The sequence below is a fragment of the Sus scrofa genome, chromosome 16 (genome assembly GCF_000003025.6).
Source record: "Sus scrofa isolate TJ Tabasco breed Duroc chromosome 16, Sscrofa11.1, whole genome shotgun sequence".
Taxonomy (NCBI): Eukaryota; Metazoa; Chordata; class Mammalia; order Artiodactyla; family Suidae; genus Sus; species Sus scrofa.
Window position 1 is genome coordinate 22,317,530 of NC_010458.4, and position 21,160 is coordinate 22,338,689.

Sequence of the window (21,160 nt, forward strand, 5' to 3'; positions counted from 1 at the left end):
ACCAATGCCCCTGCAGCAGCCCAAGCTGCTTCAGTTGGATCTTTTTTTTTTTTTTTCTTTTTTTCTTTTGCTTCTTATTTTTAGGGTTGCACCTGCAGCATATGGAAATTTCCAGTCTAGAGGTTGAATCTGAGCTATAGCTGCTGGCCTACACCACAGCCACAGAAATGCAGAATCCAAGCCATGTCTGCGACCTACATGCAGCTCATGGCAACACCAGATCCCCAACCCACTGAGTGAGGCCAGGGATTGAACCGGCATCCCCCTGGATTATGGCACCACAGCAGGACCTCCCGCAGTCAGATTCTTAATCCTCTGTGTCAGGGCGAGAACTCCTTAAAAGATCCGTTTTCATTTGGTGAAAGTTTTTAAAAAATAAACTTGGATATTTGTATTCCTAATTGTAAGCACTTTATCATTGGGTTGAAAATGTTGTTAATTTCATAAAACTCAAATCTTAACTAATTTCTTTTCAGTTTTCTCGTAAATTCTATATAGCCCAGTGGTTCCGTGATACAACACTGGAAACAGAAAAAGCAATGAAATCACAAAAAGATGAAGAATCATCTGAAGGAACGCACCATGCAAAGGAAGTTGAGACAACTGGTCAAATTATGCATCGAGCTGAAAGCCGGAAAAAGTTTCTTAGAAGCATTGTTAAAACTACACCTTCTCAGTTCAGCACATTAAAGTAAGAGCCAAAGAGAAAACATCTCCACTTTTTCAGTTATCTCTTTGATATGTATTTAACTACTTTACAAAAAAACTAAATAAAGTAAGTTGTAACAACTTGTTGTTGCAGGATGAACTCTGATACTGTGGATTATGATGATGCTTGTTTGATTGTTCGATACTTGGCCTCTATGAGGCCGTTTGCCCAGAGCTTTGATATTTATTTGACACAGGTAAAGTGGACCAACATTCCTTATATAATGATACTGATTTTTCTAATTCTGATTCCTTGTGTTTCTGTATGATGTCTGTTCATTTGTTGAGAACAGATATTTTTAAAATCCACGAAAGTAGCATTTGTTTCTATGTTCCATACTTTTTAAATTATCTTCCTTCTGCATGCCTTTACCTGTTGATTCTTGTTTTACAGATAAAAGGATATGTATCTGTATGATACAGGTAGAGTGATGGTATAGATAGAGTGATTGATGTTATAAAAATGTTATTCAATTACCAAGTTATTTAAATGATACTAAACATGGAGTTCCCGTCGTGGCGCAGTGGTTAACGAATCCAACTAGGAACCATGAGGTTGCGGGTTCGGTCCCTGCCCTTGCTCAGTGGGTTAATGATCTGGCGTTGCCGTGAGCTGTGGTGTAGGTTGCAGACGCGGCTCAGATCCAGTGTTGCTGTGGCTCTGGCGTAGGCTGGTGGCTACAGCTCCGATTGGACCCCTAGCCTGGGAACCTCCATATGCTGCGGGAGCGGCCCAAGAAATGCCAAAAATAAATAAATCAATAAATAAATGATACTAAACATCCTTGATTAAAGTTACACATAGGAGTGTTTCATTGGGGCTACAGGTTCTTGCAAATGAAGCATAGCAATAAGAAAACAGGTTAATTGAGAATACTAGGATAAAGGAAAGGCCCTCGAATGAAGAACATATACCTAATGTGTATTGACCTTTAATATAAAGCTCTGGATCAGTGAGATAACAGATCTTTTACACACTTAAATAAAAATTAAAGGAAAGTAAATACCATGTTTAAGTTTTTTTCATGTTTTCTTTCTGTATTTTGTTAAATTTTATATGCTCTAAAAATTATGAAAATATCAATGTTTGCTTGGCAGATTCTTCGAGTTCTTGGTGAAAATGCAATTGCCGTTCGAACAAAAGCCATGAAGTGTTTATCTGAGGTTGTTGCTGTAGACCCCAGTATTCTAGCAAGGGTAAAGAGACAAATGAATCTTTTTTATTTGAGTTTTCTATTCAAATTAAAACACTAGCTCTACTTAGTATAAATTATATTTTCTTGGGAGTTCCCTCTGTGGCTCAGCAGAAACAATTCCAGCTAGTATCCATGAGGATACAGGCTCGATCCCTGGTCCTGCTCAGTGGATTAAGGATCCGGCATTGCCATGAGCTGTGGTATAGGTTGCAGACGTGGCTCAGATCCCAAGTGGCTGTGGCTGTGGCGTAGGCCAACAGTTGTGGCTCCATTGGACCCCTGGCCTGGGAACCTCTATATACCCCGGGTGTAGCCCTAAAAAGCAAAAAAATATATACATATATTTATTTTTCTTTAGCTGGATATGCAGCGAGGAGTTCATGGTCGATTGATGGATAATTCCACCAGTGTCCGGGAAGCAGCAGTCGAATTACTAGGACGATTTGTCCTTTGTAGACCTCAGCTTGCTGAGCAGTATTATGATATGCTGATTGAAAGAATATTGGTATGCTTATTTTGTCATTTGTCTTTTTTTTGTAATTTGTGAATTGTGCCTTCATAGTATTAGTTCTTTTTTTATTTTAAGCTAGAAAAGTAAATATCTTATGTTTCTATTGCATAATCTATGAACTATAGCAACCTTCTAATGAAGGACATCTTTCAAGAGGAGGGCTGCTCAGTATCACAAAAAAAAATTTGACAAAAATTAGGTTATTTTTCCAGGTTACTATTGCTTTTTGATTATGCCAGTTTACAGTGAATAAATGATAGGAGCTACATGGTGTAGTTAAAAATTTTGGACAGAAATCTAGAGTAATTATAATATATATGTATGTATATAAACAGGAAGAGTTATTTCAATGAGACTTAGGTTAGAACTTTGTTGTCTGGCAATATCTGTGGTCATTATGTGTATCTGCATATTTCCTTAAAGCTGAATTATGGGAGTGCAGTGGATTAAGGATTCAGCGTTGTCACTGCAACGCTGAGTCAAACATGGGTTTGATCCCTGGCCCAGGAATTTTTATATGTTGTTGGCATGGCCCCCCAAAATGCTGACTCATCACAAGCTCAGATATCTGCAAGTTAAACAGGAAAGTCATTTGAGTCTTAAGAGCAAACTTAAGAAATACTATTCTGGAGTTCCCATCATGGTTCAGCAGTTAGCAAACCCGACTATCCATGAGGTTATGGGTTCGATCCCTGCCTCGCTCAGTGGGTTGAGGATCCAGCATTGTTGTGAGCTGTGGTGTAGGTTGCAGACATGGCTTGGATCCTGCATTGCTGTGGCTGTGGTGTAGGCTGGCAGCTGTGGCTCCAATTCAACCCCTAGCCTGGAACCTCCATGTGCCATGGGTGCGGCCCTAAAAAGACCAAAAAAAAAAAAAAAAAAAAATACTATTCTAAGATTTTTTTTTTTTCTATATCATTGAATTCTCTGGCCCTTAAGCATTTCCCTGGAAAGTGAAAGGAAACATGAGCATTTCACAGTATCTGTAGACTCACCATACCACTCACTGCAACTTCAGGCATACCGACTTCTGTAATTGAGCAGAGCTGCGTTAGGTACAAGATTGAGTATTCCCGAATGAGTTTATCACCTTTAGCACAGTATCAGAATACTGTGGGGCTGAGTATAGATAATTTCATCTAAAGCTAGTATAAAATCTTGTTGGAAACAAATTTAAGGAAGAAATGAAAGAATTTTTTCCCTTTCGGTGCTTCAGCCTTTTCAAGAGTTAAGGGCAAAATCAGTAGGATTTTCAGATATAATGAACTCTTGATAGCATCTGCCTTAGCAATATATCATAAAAATATGTTCATGATTGCCAGACTGAATAGTGGAAATAATTTTCACAATTGTCCATGCTTTTTTATTTATTTTTAAAATGCTTTAATTATGAAAATTTGTGAAGTTAAAGAAAAACAGAACAGTGAACACCCATGTGTCTGCCACAGTATGTCATCTCTTACTTAGAGTATTCTCTAACTCTCTTTTATACACTTCCCCCATGACATTGACTAATTTAAAAAGAACAGGCCAGTTTTGTTTCCTCATAAATTTGTTGCATTTAATTTATTCCTTTGCTTCTTATATTTACTATAATCATAAGATAGTGAAAGTGGTTTGAAAGATTTAGGTTAAACATTTTTGTTAAAAATTTTTGTTAAAATTTAAAGTATTTTGTTAAAAATACTTAATATGCTGTTTTAAGTGTCCTAACAGTTTCATGTTTGTTATCTCACTTAATTTTGACAAATTTATACTCCAGTCTTGTATTCAGTTGTATTTATTCTTTTTCCAAGTATTGGATATTATAGTTTAAAAGCAAAGACAGCATAATAAAACAACACATTTATCGTAACATTAATAAAAGAGCATATAAAAAAACATATAGACCAGGTTTGTCATGTTAATAAATAGACTATATACTGTTTGTTTGTGTTTTCCTAATTTCATTTTATCAAATTTCATACATCTAGGCATCTCAATTTTTCTGACATTTAAAATACCTTTCTGTGCAGTTCCTGTTGCGGCTCAGTGGTTAACGAATCCAACTAGGAACCGTGAGGTTGCGGGTTCAGTCCCTGGCCTTGCTTAGTGGGTTAAGGATCCGGCATTGTCGTGAGCTGTGGTGTAGGTTGCAGACGCGGCTTGGATCCCGCGTTGCTGTGGCTCTGGCGTAGGCTGGCAGCTACAGCTCCGATTCGCCCCCTAGCCTGGGAACCTCCATATGCCGTGGGAGTGGCCCAAGAAATGGCAAAAAGACAAAAAAATAAAAAATAAAATAAAATACCTTTCTGTTCTTAGGATACTGGTATCAGTGTCAGAAAAAGGGTAATAAAGATTCTAAGAGACATCTGTATTGAACAACCAACATTTCCAAAAATTACGGAAATGTGTGTAAAAATGATTCGCAGAGTGAATGATGAAGAGGGCATTAAGGTAAGATTAAAAAGTTAATTCCTTTAAAATTCATTTTTCATTGATGTTTTAAGTAATGGATTATTTTATACAAATTTTGTTAATTTGCATATATAAAAACTTTATCAGGAGTTCCTGCTGGGGCACAGCAGGTTAAGGCTCTGGCATTGTCTCTGTGACAGCATGGGTTCAGTCCCCAGCACAGTGGGTTAAGGATCTGGTGTGCTGCAGCTGCAGCATAGGTTGTTGTTGCAGTTCAGATTTGATCCCTGGCCCAGAACTTCCATATGCCATGGGTGTGGCCATTTAAAAAAAAAAACTTTTATAGATGAATCAACATTTTAGATTATAAATTCAAGAGAAAGACATAGATATTTTTATTCATAGGTCTTGCGTTAATTAATAAAATCTCATCTTACCCAACCAGTGTAGCAGTTATAATGTCTTTGTAGACATTTCATTGTATTAGAAAGGTTATTACTGAATTAAATTTATTTTCATTTTCAAATGGTATGTGCTTGGTTTGCTAAATTAGTGAATACTTTGTTGAAAGTTTAATCCAGAATTCATTAGTGAATTTGCATATGTACAATTGTATCTGTATTTCTCTTTGGTTTTTTTAACAACTTCTCCCCCAAAATAGAAAAGATGTTTTTTAGTTTGATCAAGAGGACTTGAGTGTGTACTATCCAGAAGTACTATTCTAGGCAGAGTATTGCCCCTTTAAATCTTCACTAAATTGAAGAAGATAATTTTTATCAATTAATTGGTGATTTTTTTCTTAAACTGAGAAAGTTGTGCCAGAAAATTCCAGTGACTTGTGTTTTGTTTATTTATTGTTTTCTTTTGAGCTTTAGTGAGAATTTGGGATTAGGAATTTTGCCATGTTTGTTGTAGTTACTTAGGTTGAAATTTTTCTTTCTTCTAGAAATTAGTAAATGAAACATTCCAAAAACTCTGGTTTACTCCAACTCCACACAATGACAAAGAAGCAATGACAAGGAAAATTTTAAATATCACTGATGTGGTAAGAGGGACTGAAACAAGGGTAGTCTGTGGGTGCAAACTCGTTGAGGCCTACCTCGTCTTACAAAGGGAGAGACAATGATGAGATGTTTGGTTATTCTCTACATTTAGTACTACTTCCCTTACTTTATATTTCTGGAGATAGTCAAGGGATGCTAGTAGATGGGAGTGGTGTCTCTACCTAGTCCCACTTATTGGCATCCACTGAATGAAGCACTGATAATGAAATTCTCCAGATTCTTCCAAGGATTGAAAACTAAAAGGGAAAGGAGACGTGAATAAAAAGATACAATGAGTTCTCATTGTGGCTCAGCAGTAATGAACCTGACTAGTCTTGATGCGGGTTCGATCCCTGGCCTCACTCAGTGGGTTAAGGATCTGGCACTGCCATGAGCTGTAGTATAGGTCACATATGTGGCTCAGATCTGACTTTGCTGTGGCTGTGGCTGGCAGCTGCAGGTCTGATTCATCCGCTAGCCTGGGAACTTCCATATACATGGGTGCAGCCCTAAACAGCAAAGAAAAAAAAGATACAATAATCCAGGGATGGCAACCCTAAATGAGATAGTAATGTCTACCTTTTTCAGAAAACATGAATTCAGATCAGTTTCATTATGTTTAATTATACACAGAAGCTATAATTTTCTTTTGACCCAGAATACTTTCCATGTTTTGAACATAAGAAATTTCATATTATGGATTATAAGATGACCTGTTTCACTGATGTCTTTAATCTTTAAATCTTCTATCTAGAAGGAAATATGGAGCAAACGTTTCCATTGTTGTTGTTTTAGACCTTACACAGATTTTTCTGTGTGTTGGTTCAAGATATTGTTCAAAAATGTAATACCATATTTAATTTAAATACATTAAACTAGTTTCTTGAATGTCTTTAAGATATTTTTAGAATAAAATTCTTTAACATGGTATGTATTTCCCCTTAGGTTGCAGCATGCAGAGATACTGGGTATGATTGGTTTGAGCAACTCCTTCAAAACGTGAGTGTTTTTAGATTTTATGACTTAAAAGAACTTTCTCAGTTAAGTATTGGCTTTGTGACAGGGAAAAGGTATTTATTAGGCTGAGTATTTCAATTAATATCCCTAGTTAATCAATTGTTCAGTTGCTTGTTACCAGTAAGTTTTCTAAGTCATTGACTGATATCCTGTCTTTCCATCTTTCAAGATAATTTTTTATCCCTTTAATATAGATGATAGACATGAGATCTATAAATATATACACATTGTTGACATATTATAAAATATGTAGAATACATTTATAAAATATATAGAATATATATATAATATTTCCTATAGTAATGTAGGATTAAACCACAATTAGTGTTCTTTAAAAATTTATAGGGAGTTCCCATGGTGGCTCAGTGGTTAACAAATCCAACTAGAAACCATGAGGTTGCAGGTTCAATACCTGGCCTTGCTTAGTGGATTAAGGATCCAGCATTGCCATGAGCTGTGGTGTAGGTCACAGACGCGGCTCGGATCCCGCGTTGCTGTGGCTCTGGCATAGGCCGACGGCTACACCTCCAACTAGACCCCTAGCTTGGGAACCTCCATATGCCACGGGTGCGGCCCTAAAAAAGACCAAAAAAAAAAATTTTTTTTTAAATGAAAATACTTATCTCCCTCTAAATTTTTTATTTAAGAATTTTCAAATAGGAGTTCCCATCATGGCGCAGCGGAAACGAATCTGACCAGGAACCATGAGGTTGCAGGTTCGATCCCTGGTCTTGCTCAGTGGGTTAAGGGTCCAGTGTTGCTGTGAGCTGTGGTGTAGGTCACAGATGCAGCTTGATCTGGTGTTGCTATGGCTGTGGTGTAGGCCGGCAGATGCAGCTCTGATTAGACCCCTGGCCTGGGTACCTCCATATGCCACAGGTGCAGCCCTAAAAAGACAAAAAGAAAAAAAAAAAAAAAAAAAGAATTTTCAAATAGATGTGAGGACCCATCACCCAGCTTCTTTAATTATTAGCATTTTTTGTAATATTTATCTCTATCTCTCCCCCATTTAAAAAAAAATTTTTTTTGATGTAGTACTTTTAAAGTAAATCCCATACTTTATATCATTTCACCCATAAATACCTTAGTATCTGTCTTTAACAGAAGACTTTAAAAAATATAACCAGAATATGATTATCATCTATATCAAAATAAATAGTAATAAATTATTTCCTAATATCTAATACCTAGTCATTGTTTGCTTTTCCCTGATTGTCTCAAAAATGTATTTTTACAGTTGATTTGCAGTTGTTTGGCTTTCAAGTCTTGGTCTTTAATAGTTGACCCTTCTCTTCTTTGTTCATGCCGCTTAAGTGTTTTCCTATAGAGTGTTCTACATCCTAGATTTCATAGCTCTCTTCTTTCTGGTGTCCTTTAAGTTGCTCCCTCTGTGTACCATTTTTTTCTGTAAACTCTTAGTTAGATCTAGAGGTTTACTAATATTGAAGTTCAGTTTTAGGAGTACAAACAAGAATATTTTATAGGTGATCCTGAATATTGTTGCATCACATCAGGAGACATATGTTTGGTTGCCCCATTTTCAATGATTTTGAGTGCCTGGTACTTCTGTTATAATGTTTTTCAAGGTTGGTTTTACATGATCACTGCCTAGATTCATTATTTTCACTAGAAGTTGCAAAACACTAATTTTTTTCTAATCATTTTATTTCTTCCATACCAATTAGAATTCTTTAAAGAGAAATTTTGTCCTGATTATTTGGTTAAGATTGGTTATGGTTTGTGCAGAAAATACAGGAGAAATGTTTTATTCTTTTTCATTACTTAGTTTTCAGAATGAGTTTTCATAATAATGAGTTTGTTCATTTTTTAAAATCAGTCTCAACTAAAAGATTTTTTTATCTTTGTTAATTTATTCCAGTCATAATTCTTTTTGAAACCCAAATTGTTCTATCTTTGCCCAGTAATAGTCCCTTCAAGTCAGTCTTGTATCTTTTTGATCTAACCTCATTACTCTTTTGTAGCCTGATTACTTTTGTCTCCGCAAGATGCCCCAGATTCAACTTGTATGTTTTCTGTCCCAAACCTGATATCAGCCATTTTCTCCGAAAGCCCTAAGACCCTTTAGTGGAAATAATCCGGGTGCTGTGGATATTCCCTGCTGATGGGTTATCTTTAGCTTTGGGTCTTTTCAGAGGATAGAGTTAAAACATATTTTTTAGAAAAAAGAAAAATAAATCAGAATATATATTGATGTATTTAATTCAAATTTAAGATTATGAGATTCTGCCTCATTGATTTTCTTATTTCCTTTAGGCTAAAAATCTTACTTCCCAAGGAAACAAACATAATTTCCTATTTGCTTTGCTCTGTTATATTTTAACAGTAAGGTTACTGGATAGTTTAATTTTTTTTTTGCATTTCTTTTTATTTATAGCTCACTTAAGATATACCATTAAAAGTCTACTTTGAAAAAAGCTTAAAGTTCTATCTTGATAATTTTTTGATTATGTCAATAGTATACTATCTTTTGTCTATTTACTTTTTTATTTTAAATAATACTTCTAGTGATTAAACTGTATGTAGCAATACTTTAACAATCAAGCAAAATTATTTTATTAAGACATAATTTACATGCAAAAATATTCACCAATTTTAGGTGAACAGTTTGATTATTTTTAATAATTATTTACAGTGGTGTGAGAATATCACTCTTAAAAGCTTCCTTTTTCCTCTTTGAGGTTGATTTGCTCCCCCTGGCCCTTGGAAACCACTAAGATTCATTCCCTTTTTGTCACTATAGCTGTCCTGTTTGTAGCATTTCGTATCAATAGAATCATACAGTGTGTAGTCATTTGTATTTGACATCCTTTAAATAACAGAATGTTGCTGGTATATTAATACTTTATTCCTTTTTGTTGCTGGATATTATCAGTAGTATGGATGTGTCATAATTTCCTTATTAATTCACAAATTTGTAGACTTTCCGGTTGTCTCCAGTTTGGGTATTATGAATAGTGCTGCTGTGAATATTTGTGTGCAGGTTTTTGTTGGGGATGTGTTGTTTTCATTTTTCTTGGGTAAATTCCTATGATTATGATTGCTGGGTCATGTGGTGGGTGAGAAACTGCCAAGCTGTTTTTCCAAAATGGCAGAACCATTTTGCATTTCCACCAGCAATGTTCCAGTTGCTCCACATCCTCACCAGTACTTGATACTGTCAGTCTTCTTAACTTTAGCCATTCTGGTGGTGTGTGGTAATATGTTGGTTTTTAAAAAAACTTTAGATGCCTTTTTTAAATGTCCTCATTGTGTTTGCTTATGTGATCCAGTCTATAATAGCTTAGAGTCTCTTAATCAGCCATGTTACATTTTATAGTTTGACATGATATATTTGACATCCTTTCCCTCCTAAATCTAATAGATAGCTCCGTATCATAGAGCTTTATGGCCATCTTCTATTTACATTATCCATTCTAAAAGGGACATAATAATTTCTGGAGAGCTCTACAACCACATTTCAAGTGTTATTATAATAAATGTTTGGGAGTTCCCCTTGTGACGCAGTGGAAATGAATCTGATTGGTATCCATGAAGACGAGGGTTCAATCCTGGCCTTGCTCAGTGGGTCGGGCATCCGGCTTTGCTGTAAACTACGCTATGAGTCGCAGACGCGGCTCGGATCTCATGTTGCTGTTGCTGTGGCTGTGGCGTAGGCCAGCAGCTGCAACTCCAATTAGACCCCTAGCCTGGGAACTTCCATGTGCTGTAGGTGCGTCCCTAAAAAGTAAAAATAAATAAATAAATAAATGTATGTTTAAGAATTAAGTATGGCTATCAGAAGTGACATTAGTTAGTATTAATAAAAAGAATCTAAGATAGTATCCCTTTGTGCTATTGGCAAGTTAGAAGTAGAAAAGAGCACTGGAGAGTTCCTTGGTAGGACTCAGCACTTTCACCACTGAGTTCAGTCCCTGGTCTGGGAACTAAGGTCCCATATTAAGCTACTGCCTGCTGTGGCCAAAACTGATAGTAATAATAATAATAAAATAAGGAGTTTCTTTTAAAAAACAAGGAATAGAGAACACTAGATTTATAATTCTTGGCAGTGGCTTTATATCTTTTATATCTTTACTCTTAGGCCTCTTTTAGTTAGTTATCAATTCAAGCCTTTCTCCCTCTTCATGTAATGCTTTCCTACTTTATTTTCTGCCAGCAATTTAGTTTACCACAATGACATTGTAACTTTATGATGCAGTCTAACTAGCAGAGTTGAATTTAATGAAGTTAAGAAAACTAAAAAATATATAAATACACGTGACAGAGATATAACCACTCTTAGCAGTTGTAACAACATTGTGCATAAATTTTAAGAGAAGCAGGGAAAGATGCAAAGAATGGACTACTAGAAATATCAGAAATTTTTTTTTTTTGGAAATTCTTGAATCGAGAATAATTAGCACGCTTACTATTTCTACATGAACTCATGTATATGCCCTCCATTCCATCCAATTTCAGATACTTCATTTTTGTACTGGGTTGACTTTGGATAGATCACTGATTCTCAATTCATAGAATGTGGTTTTTTTAGGGAAACTTGAAGTAGTGCATGAAATAGCTTCTAATTTACATATGTACTGTAGTATGTCAAATATAGGAGCACACATTGACATGTACACGTTTTTTAAATGTGTAGAGATTTCTGTCTTTTATAACTTTTAATGAATTTATAACTTTTTATGATTTTTCAGTAATGTGTAAAATAATTCTGTCATGAAAGTCCCTACTTTTTTTTGGTTTGTTTCTAAAAAGTGGTTCAGTTCATTTAAACCACTATCATAACCTAAGATGGATACACAAAATTAAATCAGTTTTACAGTACCACTCATTTTCATCACTTATGATTTAAGATAACAGCCCCTTTTTTTTGTTTGCAAAAAAAAAAACAGGCAATGAAAAATCTTGAATAACCTGTTTCTTCTATCCCTGGCCTTTGTAATCCAAAACAATATCTCGTTACATTCAAATACTACTCCATCAGTCTCCATCAATCAGTGAATGAATAGAAAAACTGTTATATCTATACAGTTTGATAGTGCTTCGCATTTTACTTATTTATTCTTTTTAGGGCCGCACCTGTGGCATATGGAAGTTCCCAGGCTAGGGGTCCAATAGGAGCTGTAACCGCTGGCCTATGCCACAGCCACAGCAACGCGGGATCTAAGCCACATCTGTGACCTAAAGCACAGCTCATGGCCAGGCCATATACTTAACCCACTGAGTGAGGACAGGGATCGAACCGACATCCTCAGGGATATAACTAGTTAGATTTGTAACCCACTGAGCCACAGTGGGAACTCCCAGTGCTCCGCATTATAAAGGAACAGACTACTTAAATGTACAGCAACATAGATGATTAATAAAAACTATTCAGAGTGAAAGAAGCCCTACACAGAAGAGTACATATTCTGATTGCATTTATATGAACTTCTAGGAGAGGCAATACAGATTTTTTTCTGTGTTGGAAAAAAAACAGGAGAGTGATTGCAGGGGGCCAGGGATTGTCTCAAAAGGGACATGAAAAAAAATAAATAAATAAATAAAAAGGAGTTCCCCTCGTGGCGCAGTGGTTAATGAATCTGATTAGGAACCATGAGGTTGCGGGTTTGATCCCTGCCCTTGCTCAGTGGGTTGACGATCCGGCGTTGCCGTGAGCTGTGGTGTAGATTGCAGATGCAGCTCGGATCCCGCGTTGCTGTGGCTCTGGCGTAGGCTGGTGGCTACAGCTCCAATTCAACCCCTAGACTGGGAACCTCCATATGCCGTGGGAGCAGCCCAAGAAATGGCAAAAAGACAAAAAAAAGGGGGGGGGGACATGAATTAGTCATGTTTCTCCAGAGAAGCAGAATGAACAAGATGCTGAGAAAGGGAGAGAGAGAAAAGATTTATTATAAGGAATTGGCACATGTGATTATGAAGGTTCTTCAATCCCACAATCTGCTGTCTGCAGACTGGAGACCCAGAAAAGCTGCTGTGTCCTAAAGCCTGAAGCCAGGAAGCTTCAATAGTGTAAATCCCAGTTTGAATGTGGGAGGAGACTATCGTCCCAGCTCAAATAGAGAATGGTCGAATTCTTTTGTTCTTTTCAGGCCCTCTGTGGATTTTGTGATGCTCACTCACATTGGAGAGAGTAGTCTACTTTGCTGAGTCTGCCAATCCAAATGCTAATCTTATGTAGAACCACCTAATTCACCAACACACCCAGGAATAATGTTTAACTCATTAACTGGACGTTTCTTGGTCATGTTAACATTCAAAATGAACCATCACAATTCCATCCTTTGTTAACTGGGCACCATATACATCTCCTTAAATCATACCTAATCTCCAAATAAACACAGTAACAAGGTCATGATTCTACCTACCACAATACAACTATCCTGCATACAATCAGAAATGTGAGGAGTTCCTGCTGTGCCACAGTGGAAACAAATCTGACTAGGAACCATGAGGTTGCAGGTTCCATCCCTGGCCTCGCCCAGTGGGTGAAGGATCCAGTGTTGCTGTGAGCTGTGGTGTAGGTTGCAGACACGGCTTGGATCTGGCATTGCTGTGGCTGTAGTGTAGGCCGGTGGCTACAGCTCTGATTCAACCCCTAGCCTGGGAACCTCCATATGCCGAGAGGGTGGCCCTAGAAAAAAGATTAAAAAAAAAAAAAAAAAGACTAAAAAATAAATAATTAAAAAAAGGGGGGGGTTCCCATTGTGGCGCAATGGTTAATGAATCCGACTAGGAACCATGAGGTTGCGGGTTCGGTCCCTGCCCTTGCTCAGTGGGTTGGCAATCCGGCGTTGCCGTGAGCTGTGGTGTAGGTTGCAGACGTGGCTCGGATCCAGCGTTGCTGTGGCCCTGGTGTAGGCCAGCAGCTTCAGCTCCAATTAGACCCCTAGCCTGGGAACTTCCATATGCCGTGAGAGCGGCTCAAGAAATGGCAAAAAGACAAAAAAATAAAAAATAAATAATTTAAAAAAAAGAAAGAAAGAAATGTGCTAACCCCTTCCCCAGCAGAAGTCCTTGAGTGGTGTTTTCTTTTCTCCTTCATATGCCATAATTCAAGTACTATGAGGTCAAATTAACAACACTTAAATACTATAATATGAAGTCAATACATTTTTATTTTACATGGTAAGGGAATAGGGGGATATTTTCTCACTTTCCCTTTCAATCTCTCTCCCTGTTCCTCTTCCCCTCCTGTACACACAGTAGAGAGAGAGACACACACACATTCATAACAAAATATGTAGGACATACTCCTGACAATTTTTTTTTTTTTTCGGTCTTTTTGCCATTTTCTTGGGCCACTCCCGCAGCAATGGAGGTTCCCAGGCTAGGGATCTAATCGGAGCTGTAGCCACCAGCCTACGCCAGAGCCACAGCAACGCAGGATCCAAGCCGCATCTGCAACCTACCCCACAACTCATGGCAACACCAGATCCTTAACCCACTGAGCAAGGCCAGGGATGAAACCCAAAACCTCATGATTCCTAGTCGGATTCATTAACCACTGAGCCACAACAGGAACTCCTACTCGTGACAGTTAAAGTCCTTGTTTATATAATTGGTAATGTGACCATGGCTGGTATTTATAACTACCTTCACCACTGCTGAATCTGTATTTCATTTGTCTTCAGCAAGCATTTCAGATGGTTCCTTGTTTGGTGAGGTGACCCATACCTTTATTCCTAAAGGGTCTATGCCATTAGTAGTCCCGCCTGAATTAGGTTGTCCTAGTTTTCCATCGACCTTAATCAGAGGACATGGTAATACTAAGAGATGGCCTGAGGTACCTTCTGTATTCCATACATTTCCTTCCATACCTTCATTTTTCAATAGTACTCCAGTGTCAACTTGGTAGTCAGGATCAGTCACTCCATCCAGCACCCTAACTCTCTTCTTTGTCTTCTTTACTTGTTGATTCAGAGACATAGGTGACAGTTTTAATTTTCAGTTCAGTGGAATTGTTGTTTCTCCTAGTAGGAGCAGTACTCTCTCTGGAACCTCTTTCTAGGCCAGCAGAGCATAAAGTTGCTGGAACAGAAGCAAAAATTTACTAATGGGTCACTAGAGGTGGTAGTGAGTGATGCCCCTCGAATTTCCACACCTTGAATCCTGGACCATGAATCCTGGCAGTTGACTAAACAGCACCATATACTGGATGCTAATTCAGAGCATCAGAACCTGCTAGAGAATTTACCCATCCATTCCAAAATATTACCACCTGTCTGGTTTTGTGACTGAGTCTTTTAAAGGCCATTCCATATTCTTTCGAGACAGCTGTTTCAGAATGGCGGGAAGCATGGACATGAGCATGGGCCCACTGCTGTACTTCTTTTGCTATGTAGTAAGTTTCTTAATCAAAAGCACGCTATATGGAATACCATTATGGCACATAAGCTACTCTATAAGTCCACAAGCGGTAGTTTTGGTAGAAGCATTACATGCAGGAAAGGCAAATAGGGTGAGTGTGTATTCCAGTAAGAACATAATGCTACCCCCTTCCACGATGGAAGTAGTCCAGTGTGATTGACTTGCCACCAGGTAGCTGGTAACCCAGGGAATCATTCCATATCAGGGACTCAGTATTGCTCTCTATTGCTGGCAGATCAGGTGCTCAGCAGTGGCCCTAGCCAGGTCAGCCTTGGTGAGTGGAAGTCCAGGTTGCTGAGCCAATCCATGATCTCTGTCCCTGCCACCATGGACACCATGTTCATGAGCCTGTTGGATGATGACAGGAGTGACTGGGGAAAGAGGTTGATATCCTCAGAAAAGTGTTTGCAAAACAGGTCATCCTGCTTACTTGCCTTTTAAAATCTTGTTCTGTTGAAGGTCATATGCCTCTTCTCCAGATTTCCTTGTCACAAACATTCCAATCATGTTCCTTCCAAGTCCCTGACCATCCAGCCAAACCATTGGTCATAACCCATGAATCAATATATAATCACACATCTGGTCATTTCTCCTTCCAAGTAGAGTAAAAAGCAGATGCACAGCTTAAGGTTCTTCTGCCCAGTGGGAGAATTTCTCTTCACCATTGTCCTTCAGGGATGTCCCAGAAAGGGTCCGTATTGTAACAATTGTCCACTTTTGGGTGGTACCTGCACATTGCACAGTCCCATCTGTAAACCAGGCCCAAGTCTTCTCTTCCCCTGTCAGCTGATTGTAGAGAATTCCCTATAAGGCCATAGATAGAGGCTGGAAGGATGAAAGTAGTGTAGCAGAAGTGGGAACCATAGGCATTTGAGCCACTTTTTCATGTAATTGACTTGTGCCCTTTGGCCTCCTCTGATCCAGTCATGTATCTTCCACTTCCATTTGATGATGTAGTTGCTGCTGTGCACACCCATGTTTATGGCTTGGTAAGGCAGATATCACCCAGTTCATGATAGACAGCTTAGAAGGCATGATATTTTGGTGGCCCATGACTAGACACTTAGTATCTACTAAGGCCCAGTATGCACTGGGAGCTAGTTCTCCAAGAGTGTTATCTGTAGAAGATTGATTATAGGGTTTGCTCCGAAATCCTAAGGACTTTTGTTGCAGTTCATATATAGGGGCTGCCGTAGGCTCCAAACAGCATCCTTACTGCCTTTGACACTTCAGGCATCACTGGATCTGCTGGATTATATGGCCCAAGTGGCAGAGCACCTTGCACAGCAGCCTGGACCTATTCTGTTCTGGGCCCCACTGAACACCAACAAATTCTTAGGTCACTCAGTAAATGAGCCAGAATAATACACCAAATTGAGAAGTGTGTTGCCTCCAAAATTCAAAGAAACCGACTAGGTGTTGAACCTCTTCTTTGATTATAGCAGGGGCCAGATGCAGCATCTTATTCTTTACTTTAAAATGGGTATCTCAGCATATCCCACACCACTAGGCCCCCAGGAATTTCTTTGAATTAGCCCCTAAATTTTTGTTTGATTTATTTCACACGTATCTCACCATTAAGTCTAGTATTGTTGCTACTTTTTGCTAACTACATGCAATCAGCATAAGTTTACAATCAAATACTCTGTCTCCATCAGTTAATGAACCAGTAAAAAACCTGATGTATCCATATAATTTAATAGTATGCCATATCATAAAGGAGCAAACTATTGATACACATAGCAACATAGGTAAATAATAAAAATATTATGCAGAGTGAAAAGTACCCTGTAGGAGTTCCCGTCATGGCTCAGCAGTAATAAACCCAGCTAGCAGCCAGCCTTGCTCAGTGGGTTACGGATCTGGTGTAGCTGTGAGCTGTGGTGTAGGTTGCAGATGTGGCTCAGATCCCACATTGCTGTGGCTATGGTGTACACCAGGAGCTACAGCTCCAATTTTACGCCTAGCCTGGGGACTTCCATGTGCCATGGTGCAGCCCTAAAAAAGACCCCCAAAAAAGAAAGAAAGAAGCCCTCCACAGAAGAGTAGATGTTATGATTCCATTTATATGAAGCTCTAGGAGAGGCTAAACAAATCTATATTGGAAAAAATCAGAAGAGTGTTTGCAGGGGCCGAAGATTGAATGGGAAGGAACATGAGAAAACTTTCGAGGGTGTTGGTATTGATCTATATCCGTGGTTCTGAAAGTTATCAAGATTCTCATTCTAAGCGAAGTAAGTCAGAAAGAGAAAGACAAATACGTATGATATCACTTATACCTGGAATCTAATAATACACACAAACCTTTCCACAGAAAAGGAACTCATGGACTTGGAGAACAGACTTGTGGTTGCCAAGGGGGAGGGGGAGGGCACGGGGCGAACTGGGAATCTGGAGTTAATAGATGCAAACTATTGCTTTGGAATAGGTAAGCAGTGAGATCCTGCTCTATAGCACTGGGAACTGTATCTAGTCATTTATGATGGAGGATAATGTGAGAAAAAGAATGTATATATGTATGTGTGACTGGGTCACTTTGCTGTACAGTAGAAAATTGACAGAATACTGTAAACCAACTATAATGGAAAAAATAAAAATCATTTAAAAAATAATAGAAGTTATCAAGATTACCTGCGATTTGTTAGAAGTAAAATTCTAAGGCTTTACCCCACACCTAATTAATCAGTAACTCTGAAGTTGGGGCCCACCATTCTGGGTTTAATAGAGTCTGTGGATGATTCTGATATAAATTAAAGATGAAGAAACACTGTACTTTATCTTGGTAGGGAATTTGAATTATATAAGTGAATGCACTTAAAACTGGGCAGGTATACACTAAAGATTTGTACATATCACCTCATGTAAATTTTATCCCAAAAAGAAAAAAGGAGTATACTGTTGCATACAGTTTACTTTGAAATACATCAAAAATAAGAATGGATGGAGGTGTATATATGTTCACATATACATGTGTTCATATATACATATACCAGTGCATGCATATCACTAGGCTGATTTAATTGTGTGTGAGAGAGAGTGTGTGATTTAAAAATAATCATCTCAGAGGACACAGGAAAAATCTTTGATAAAATTTAATGCCTTTGAATGATAACTTCTAGTAAACTAGGAATAAAGTCTGACAGAAAACAAACTATAAAACCTAAAATGAAAATCATTCAAAATAGGAAGATGTTAAAAGAGATTTCCTCAAAATCAAGTATAAAAAATATTCATCCAACATGTCAAGGTGATTATAAAATGTAAATGGAAGAGTAAAGAGCTAAAAAAGTAATTGTCACTTTGTGAAAATACAGGAGCATTGATCTGCCTTAGCAAATATCAGGACTTATCTTTAAAAATACAGTAATATAAATACAGTAATATAAAAATATAGCATAGTCTTTTCAGTAAATGTGGCTGGGACAACTAGCCATCCATAAGGATTTTTTTTTTTTTTTTTTTTTTTTTTGGTCTTTTTGCCTTTTTCTGGGGCCACTTCCCGTGGCATATGGAGGTTCCCAGGCTAGGGGTCTAATCGGAACTGTAGACGCTGGCCTACACCAGAGCCACAGCAACTCAGGATCCGAGCCAAGTCTGCAACCTACACACACAGCTCACGGCAACGCCAGATCCTTAACCCACTGAGCAAGGTCAGGGATCGAACCCGCAACCTCATGGTTCCTAGTCGGATTTGTTAACCACTGCACCACCATGGGAACTCCATGGATTTTTTTTTTTGTCTTTTGTCTTTTGTCTTTTTTGTTGTTGTGTTGTTGTTGTTGTTGTTGTTGTTGTTGTTGTTGTTGTTGCTATTTCTTGGGCCGCTCCCGCGGCATATGGAGGTTCCCAGGCTAGGGGTTGAATTGGAGCTGTAGCCACCGGCCTATGCCAGAGCCACAGCAACGCGGGATCCGAGCCGCGTCTGCAACCTAAACCACAGCTCACGGCAATGCCGGATCCTTAACCCACTGAGCAAAGGCAGGGACCGAACCCGCAACCGAATCCTAGTCGGATTCGTTAACCACTGCGCCACGACGGGAACTCCAGATTTTTTTTTTTAATGCTAATTTCAATTTAGCAATCAACTCCATGTAGATTAAAGGAATTCTTTATAGTTTTTTAGATGAAAAAATATATATGTAAATATACTTTTTACCTTTCTAATTTTTTTTTCCTTTTCATGGCCACACCTGTGGCATATGGAAGTTCCTGACATAGGGGCCAAACCTGCATCCTCATGGATGCTAGTCAGGTTCTTGACCCACTGCGCCACAGTAGGGACTCCCTATTTTTTACCTTTCTTAGGGAAAAATTTATCGCAAAGGCCATTAATCTAAAGAGATTGATGAATTTCGCTGCCTTAAAATAAAGAACATATATGAATCAAGAAAACACAAGTCACAAACTTGGAAAAATATTTGACATAGATATAATTGAAAAAGGGTCATTATTAAAAGTATATAAAGAAGTCACCTATAAACCAATATAAGGCAACAGTCCTGGTAGAAAAACAGGAGAAAGTCATGAATAAGTATTTCATAGAGGAAATAGCACATATTGGCTGATAAGCTATTAACCTCATTAGTAATATGGGAAGTACAAATCACATTTTACATCCATTTGGGGGCATAAGTTGAGAAGTCCGGTGATAAACGAATAAGGGAGAAAAGATGTATTAAACAGTAACTCTTAAACACTGGTGCTGAGAAAATACCACAACAAAAGCTTTCTAATTTGGATAATTTCATTAAGTTGAACATTCATATATCCTATGACCCAGTCATTCCAGTCCAAGGTATATAATCAGGAGCATCTTACATATATGCACCAAAGAGATGACTAAAAGAATGCTCATTATGCCACTAAAATTGTAATTAACTTACCTCCAGAAAAGTGGATAAAGGAATTGCGGTATAGACACACAACAGTGGTTGTATAACAGTAAGAATGAATAGAATACAGTTCCATGAACCAACCTAGATTACAGTTAGTGACATGTTGAGTGAAAAGGGAAAATCCTTGAAGACTACATCCAGTATGATCACCTTTTAGAGTTGAAATCCAGCAAAACTATCAACAGTATATAGCTTAGACAGGTTTTTTAAGCAGAGAAATGGTAAAATTCCTGATAAGTGGTACCTTGAAAGTGAAATAGGAAGGAGCACATTGAGACATATAAGTTATTGGAAATATTCTTTTCTTGAGTTTATAGTGCATCATTATATTTATAAGTAAATAAAAGGCAGTGTTTATGACTCATGCTTTTGCATATATTTGATGTCTTCTTGGAGAGCAAAGAGAAAAAACAGAAGTGAGGGGGTTGTTTTCTCCTTCTGCCTGAGAAAGACCAGGTAACATATAATTTTATGAGCTAGTTGTTTAGGGTTGAGTTAAGGAGCAGGACAAGGAGAATTTGCTGTTCAGAGTTGAAACCAGATAAATTGAAGTTATTTTTTTTTCCCCTGTCATTTTAGGGCCGCACCCATGGCATATGGAAGTTCCCAGGCTAAGGGTTGAATTGGAGCTGCAGCTGCCGGCCTACACAACAGCCATAGCCACTGCAGATCCAAGCCACGTCTGCGACCTATACCACAGCTGACGGCAATACCAGATCCTTAACCCACTGAGCCACAACAAGAACTCCAATTGAAGTTTTCTTGCTTTGGTTTATGTCTTTAAATTGGAGAGAGCAGGGGAAGTGTGTGTGATATGTTATTCTGAATGCTGTCACTTTTAATCATCCATGCATCTTGTAGTGAAAATTTAAACTTGTACTGTCCCATGTCCCATAATAGCCACGACTTTTTTCATTTAAATTAATTTGAATTTTTATTTAATTTTAATTCCTGAGTCATACCAACCACATTTCAAGTGTTTAGTAGCTGCATGTGGTTTGTGGCAGC

At 38.1% G+C, this 21,160-nt stretch overlaps 1 protein-coding gene across 5 annotated transcripts in view; it reads left to right on the top strand.

The window, feature by feature from the left end:
* NIPBL (NIPBL, cohesin loading factor) overlaps positions 1-21,160 on the top strand; it is a 211,919-nt gene that overhangs the window by 165,075 nt on the left and 25,684 nt on the right. For all 5 annotated transcript variants that reach the window (XM_013984737.2, XM_021076592.1, XM_021076593.1 and 2 more), the window contains 7 exons: positions 477-691; positions 803-905; positions 1,807-1,905; positions 2,263-2,409; positions 4,717-4,851; positions 5,759-5,857; positions 6,801-6,854. In XM_013984737.2, the coding sequence (XP_013840191.2) occupies positions 477-691; positions 803-905; positions 1,807-1,905; positions 2,263-2,409; positions 4,717-4,851; positions 5,759-5,857; positions 6,801-6,854 (852 nt within the window). The remainder of the gene's footprint in view (positions 1-476; positions 692-802; positions 906-1,806; positions 1,906-2,262; positions 2,410-4,716; positions 4,852-5,758; positions 5,858-6,800; positions 6,855-21,160) is intronic.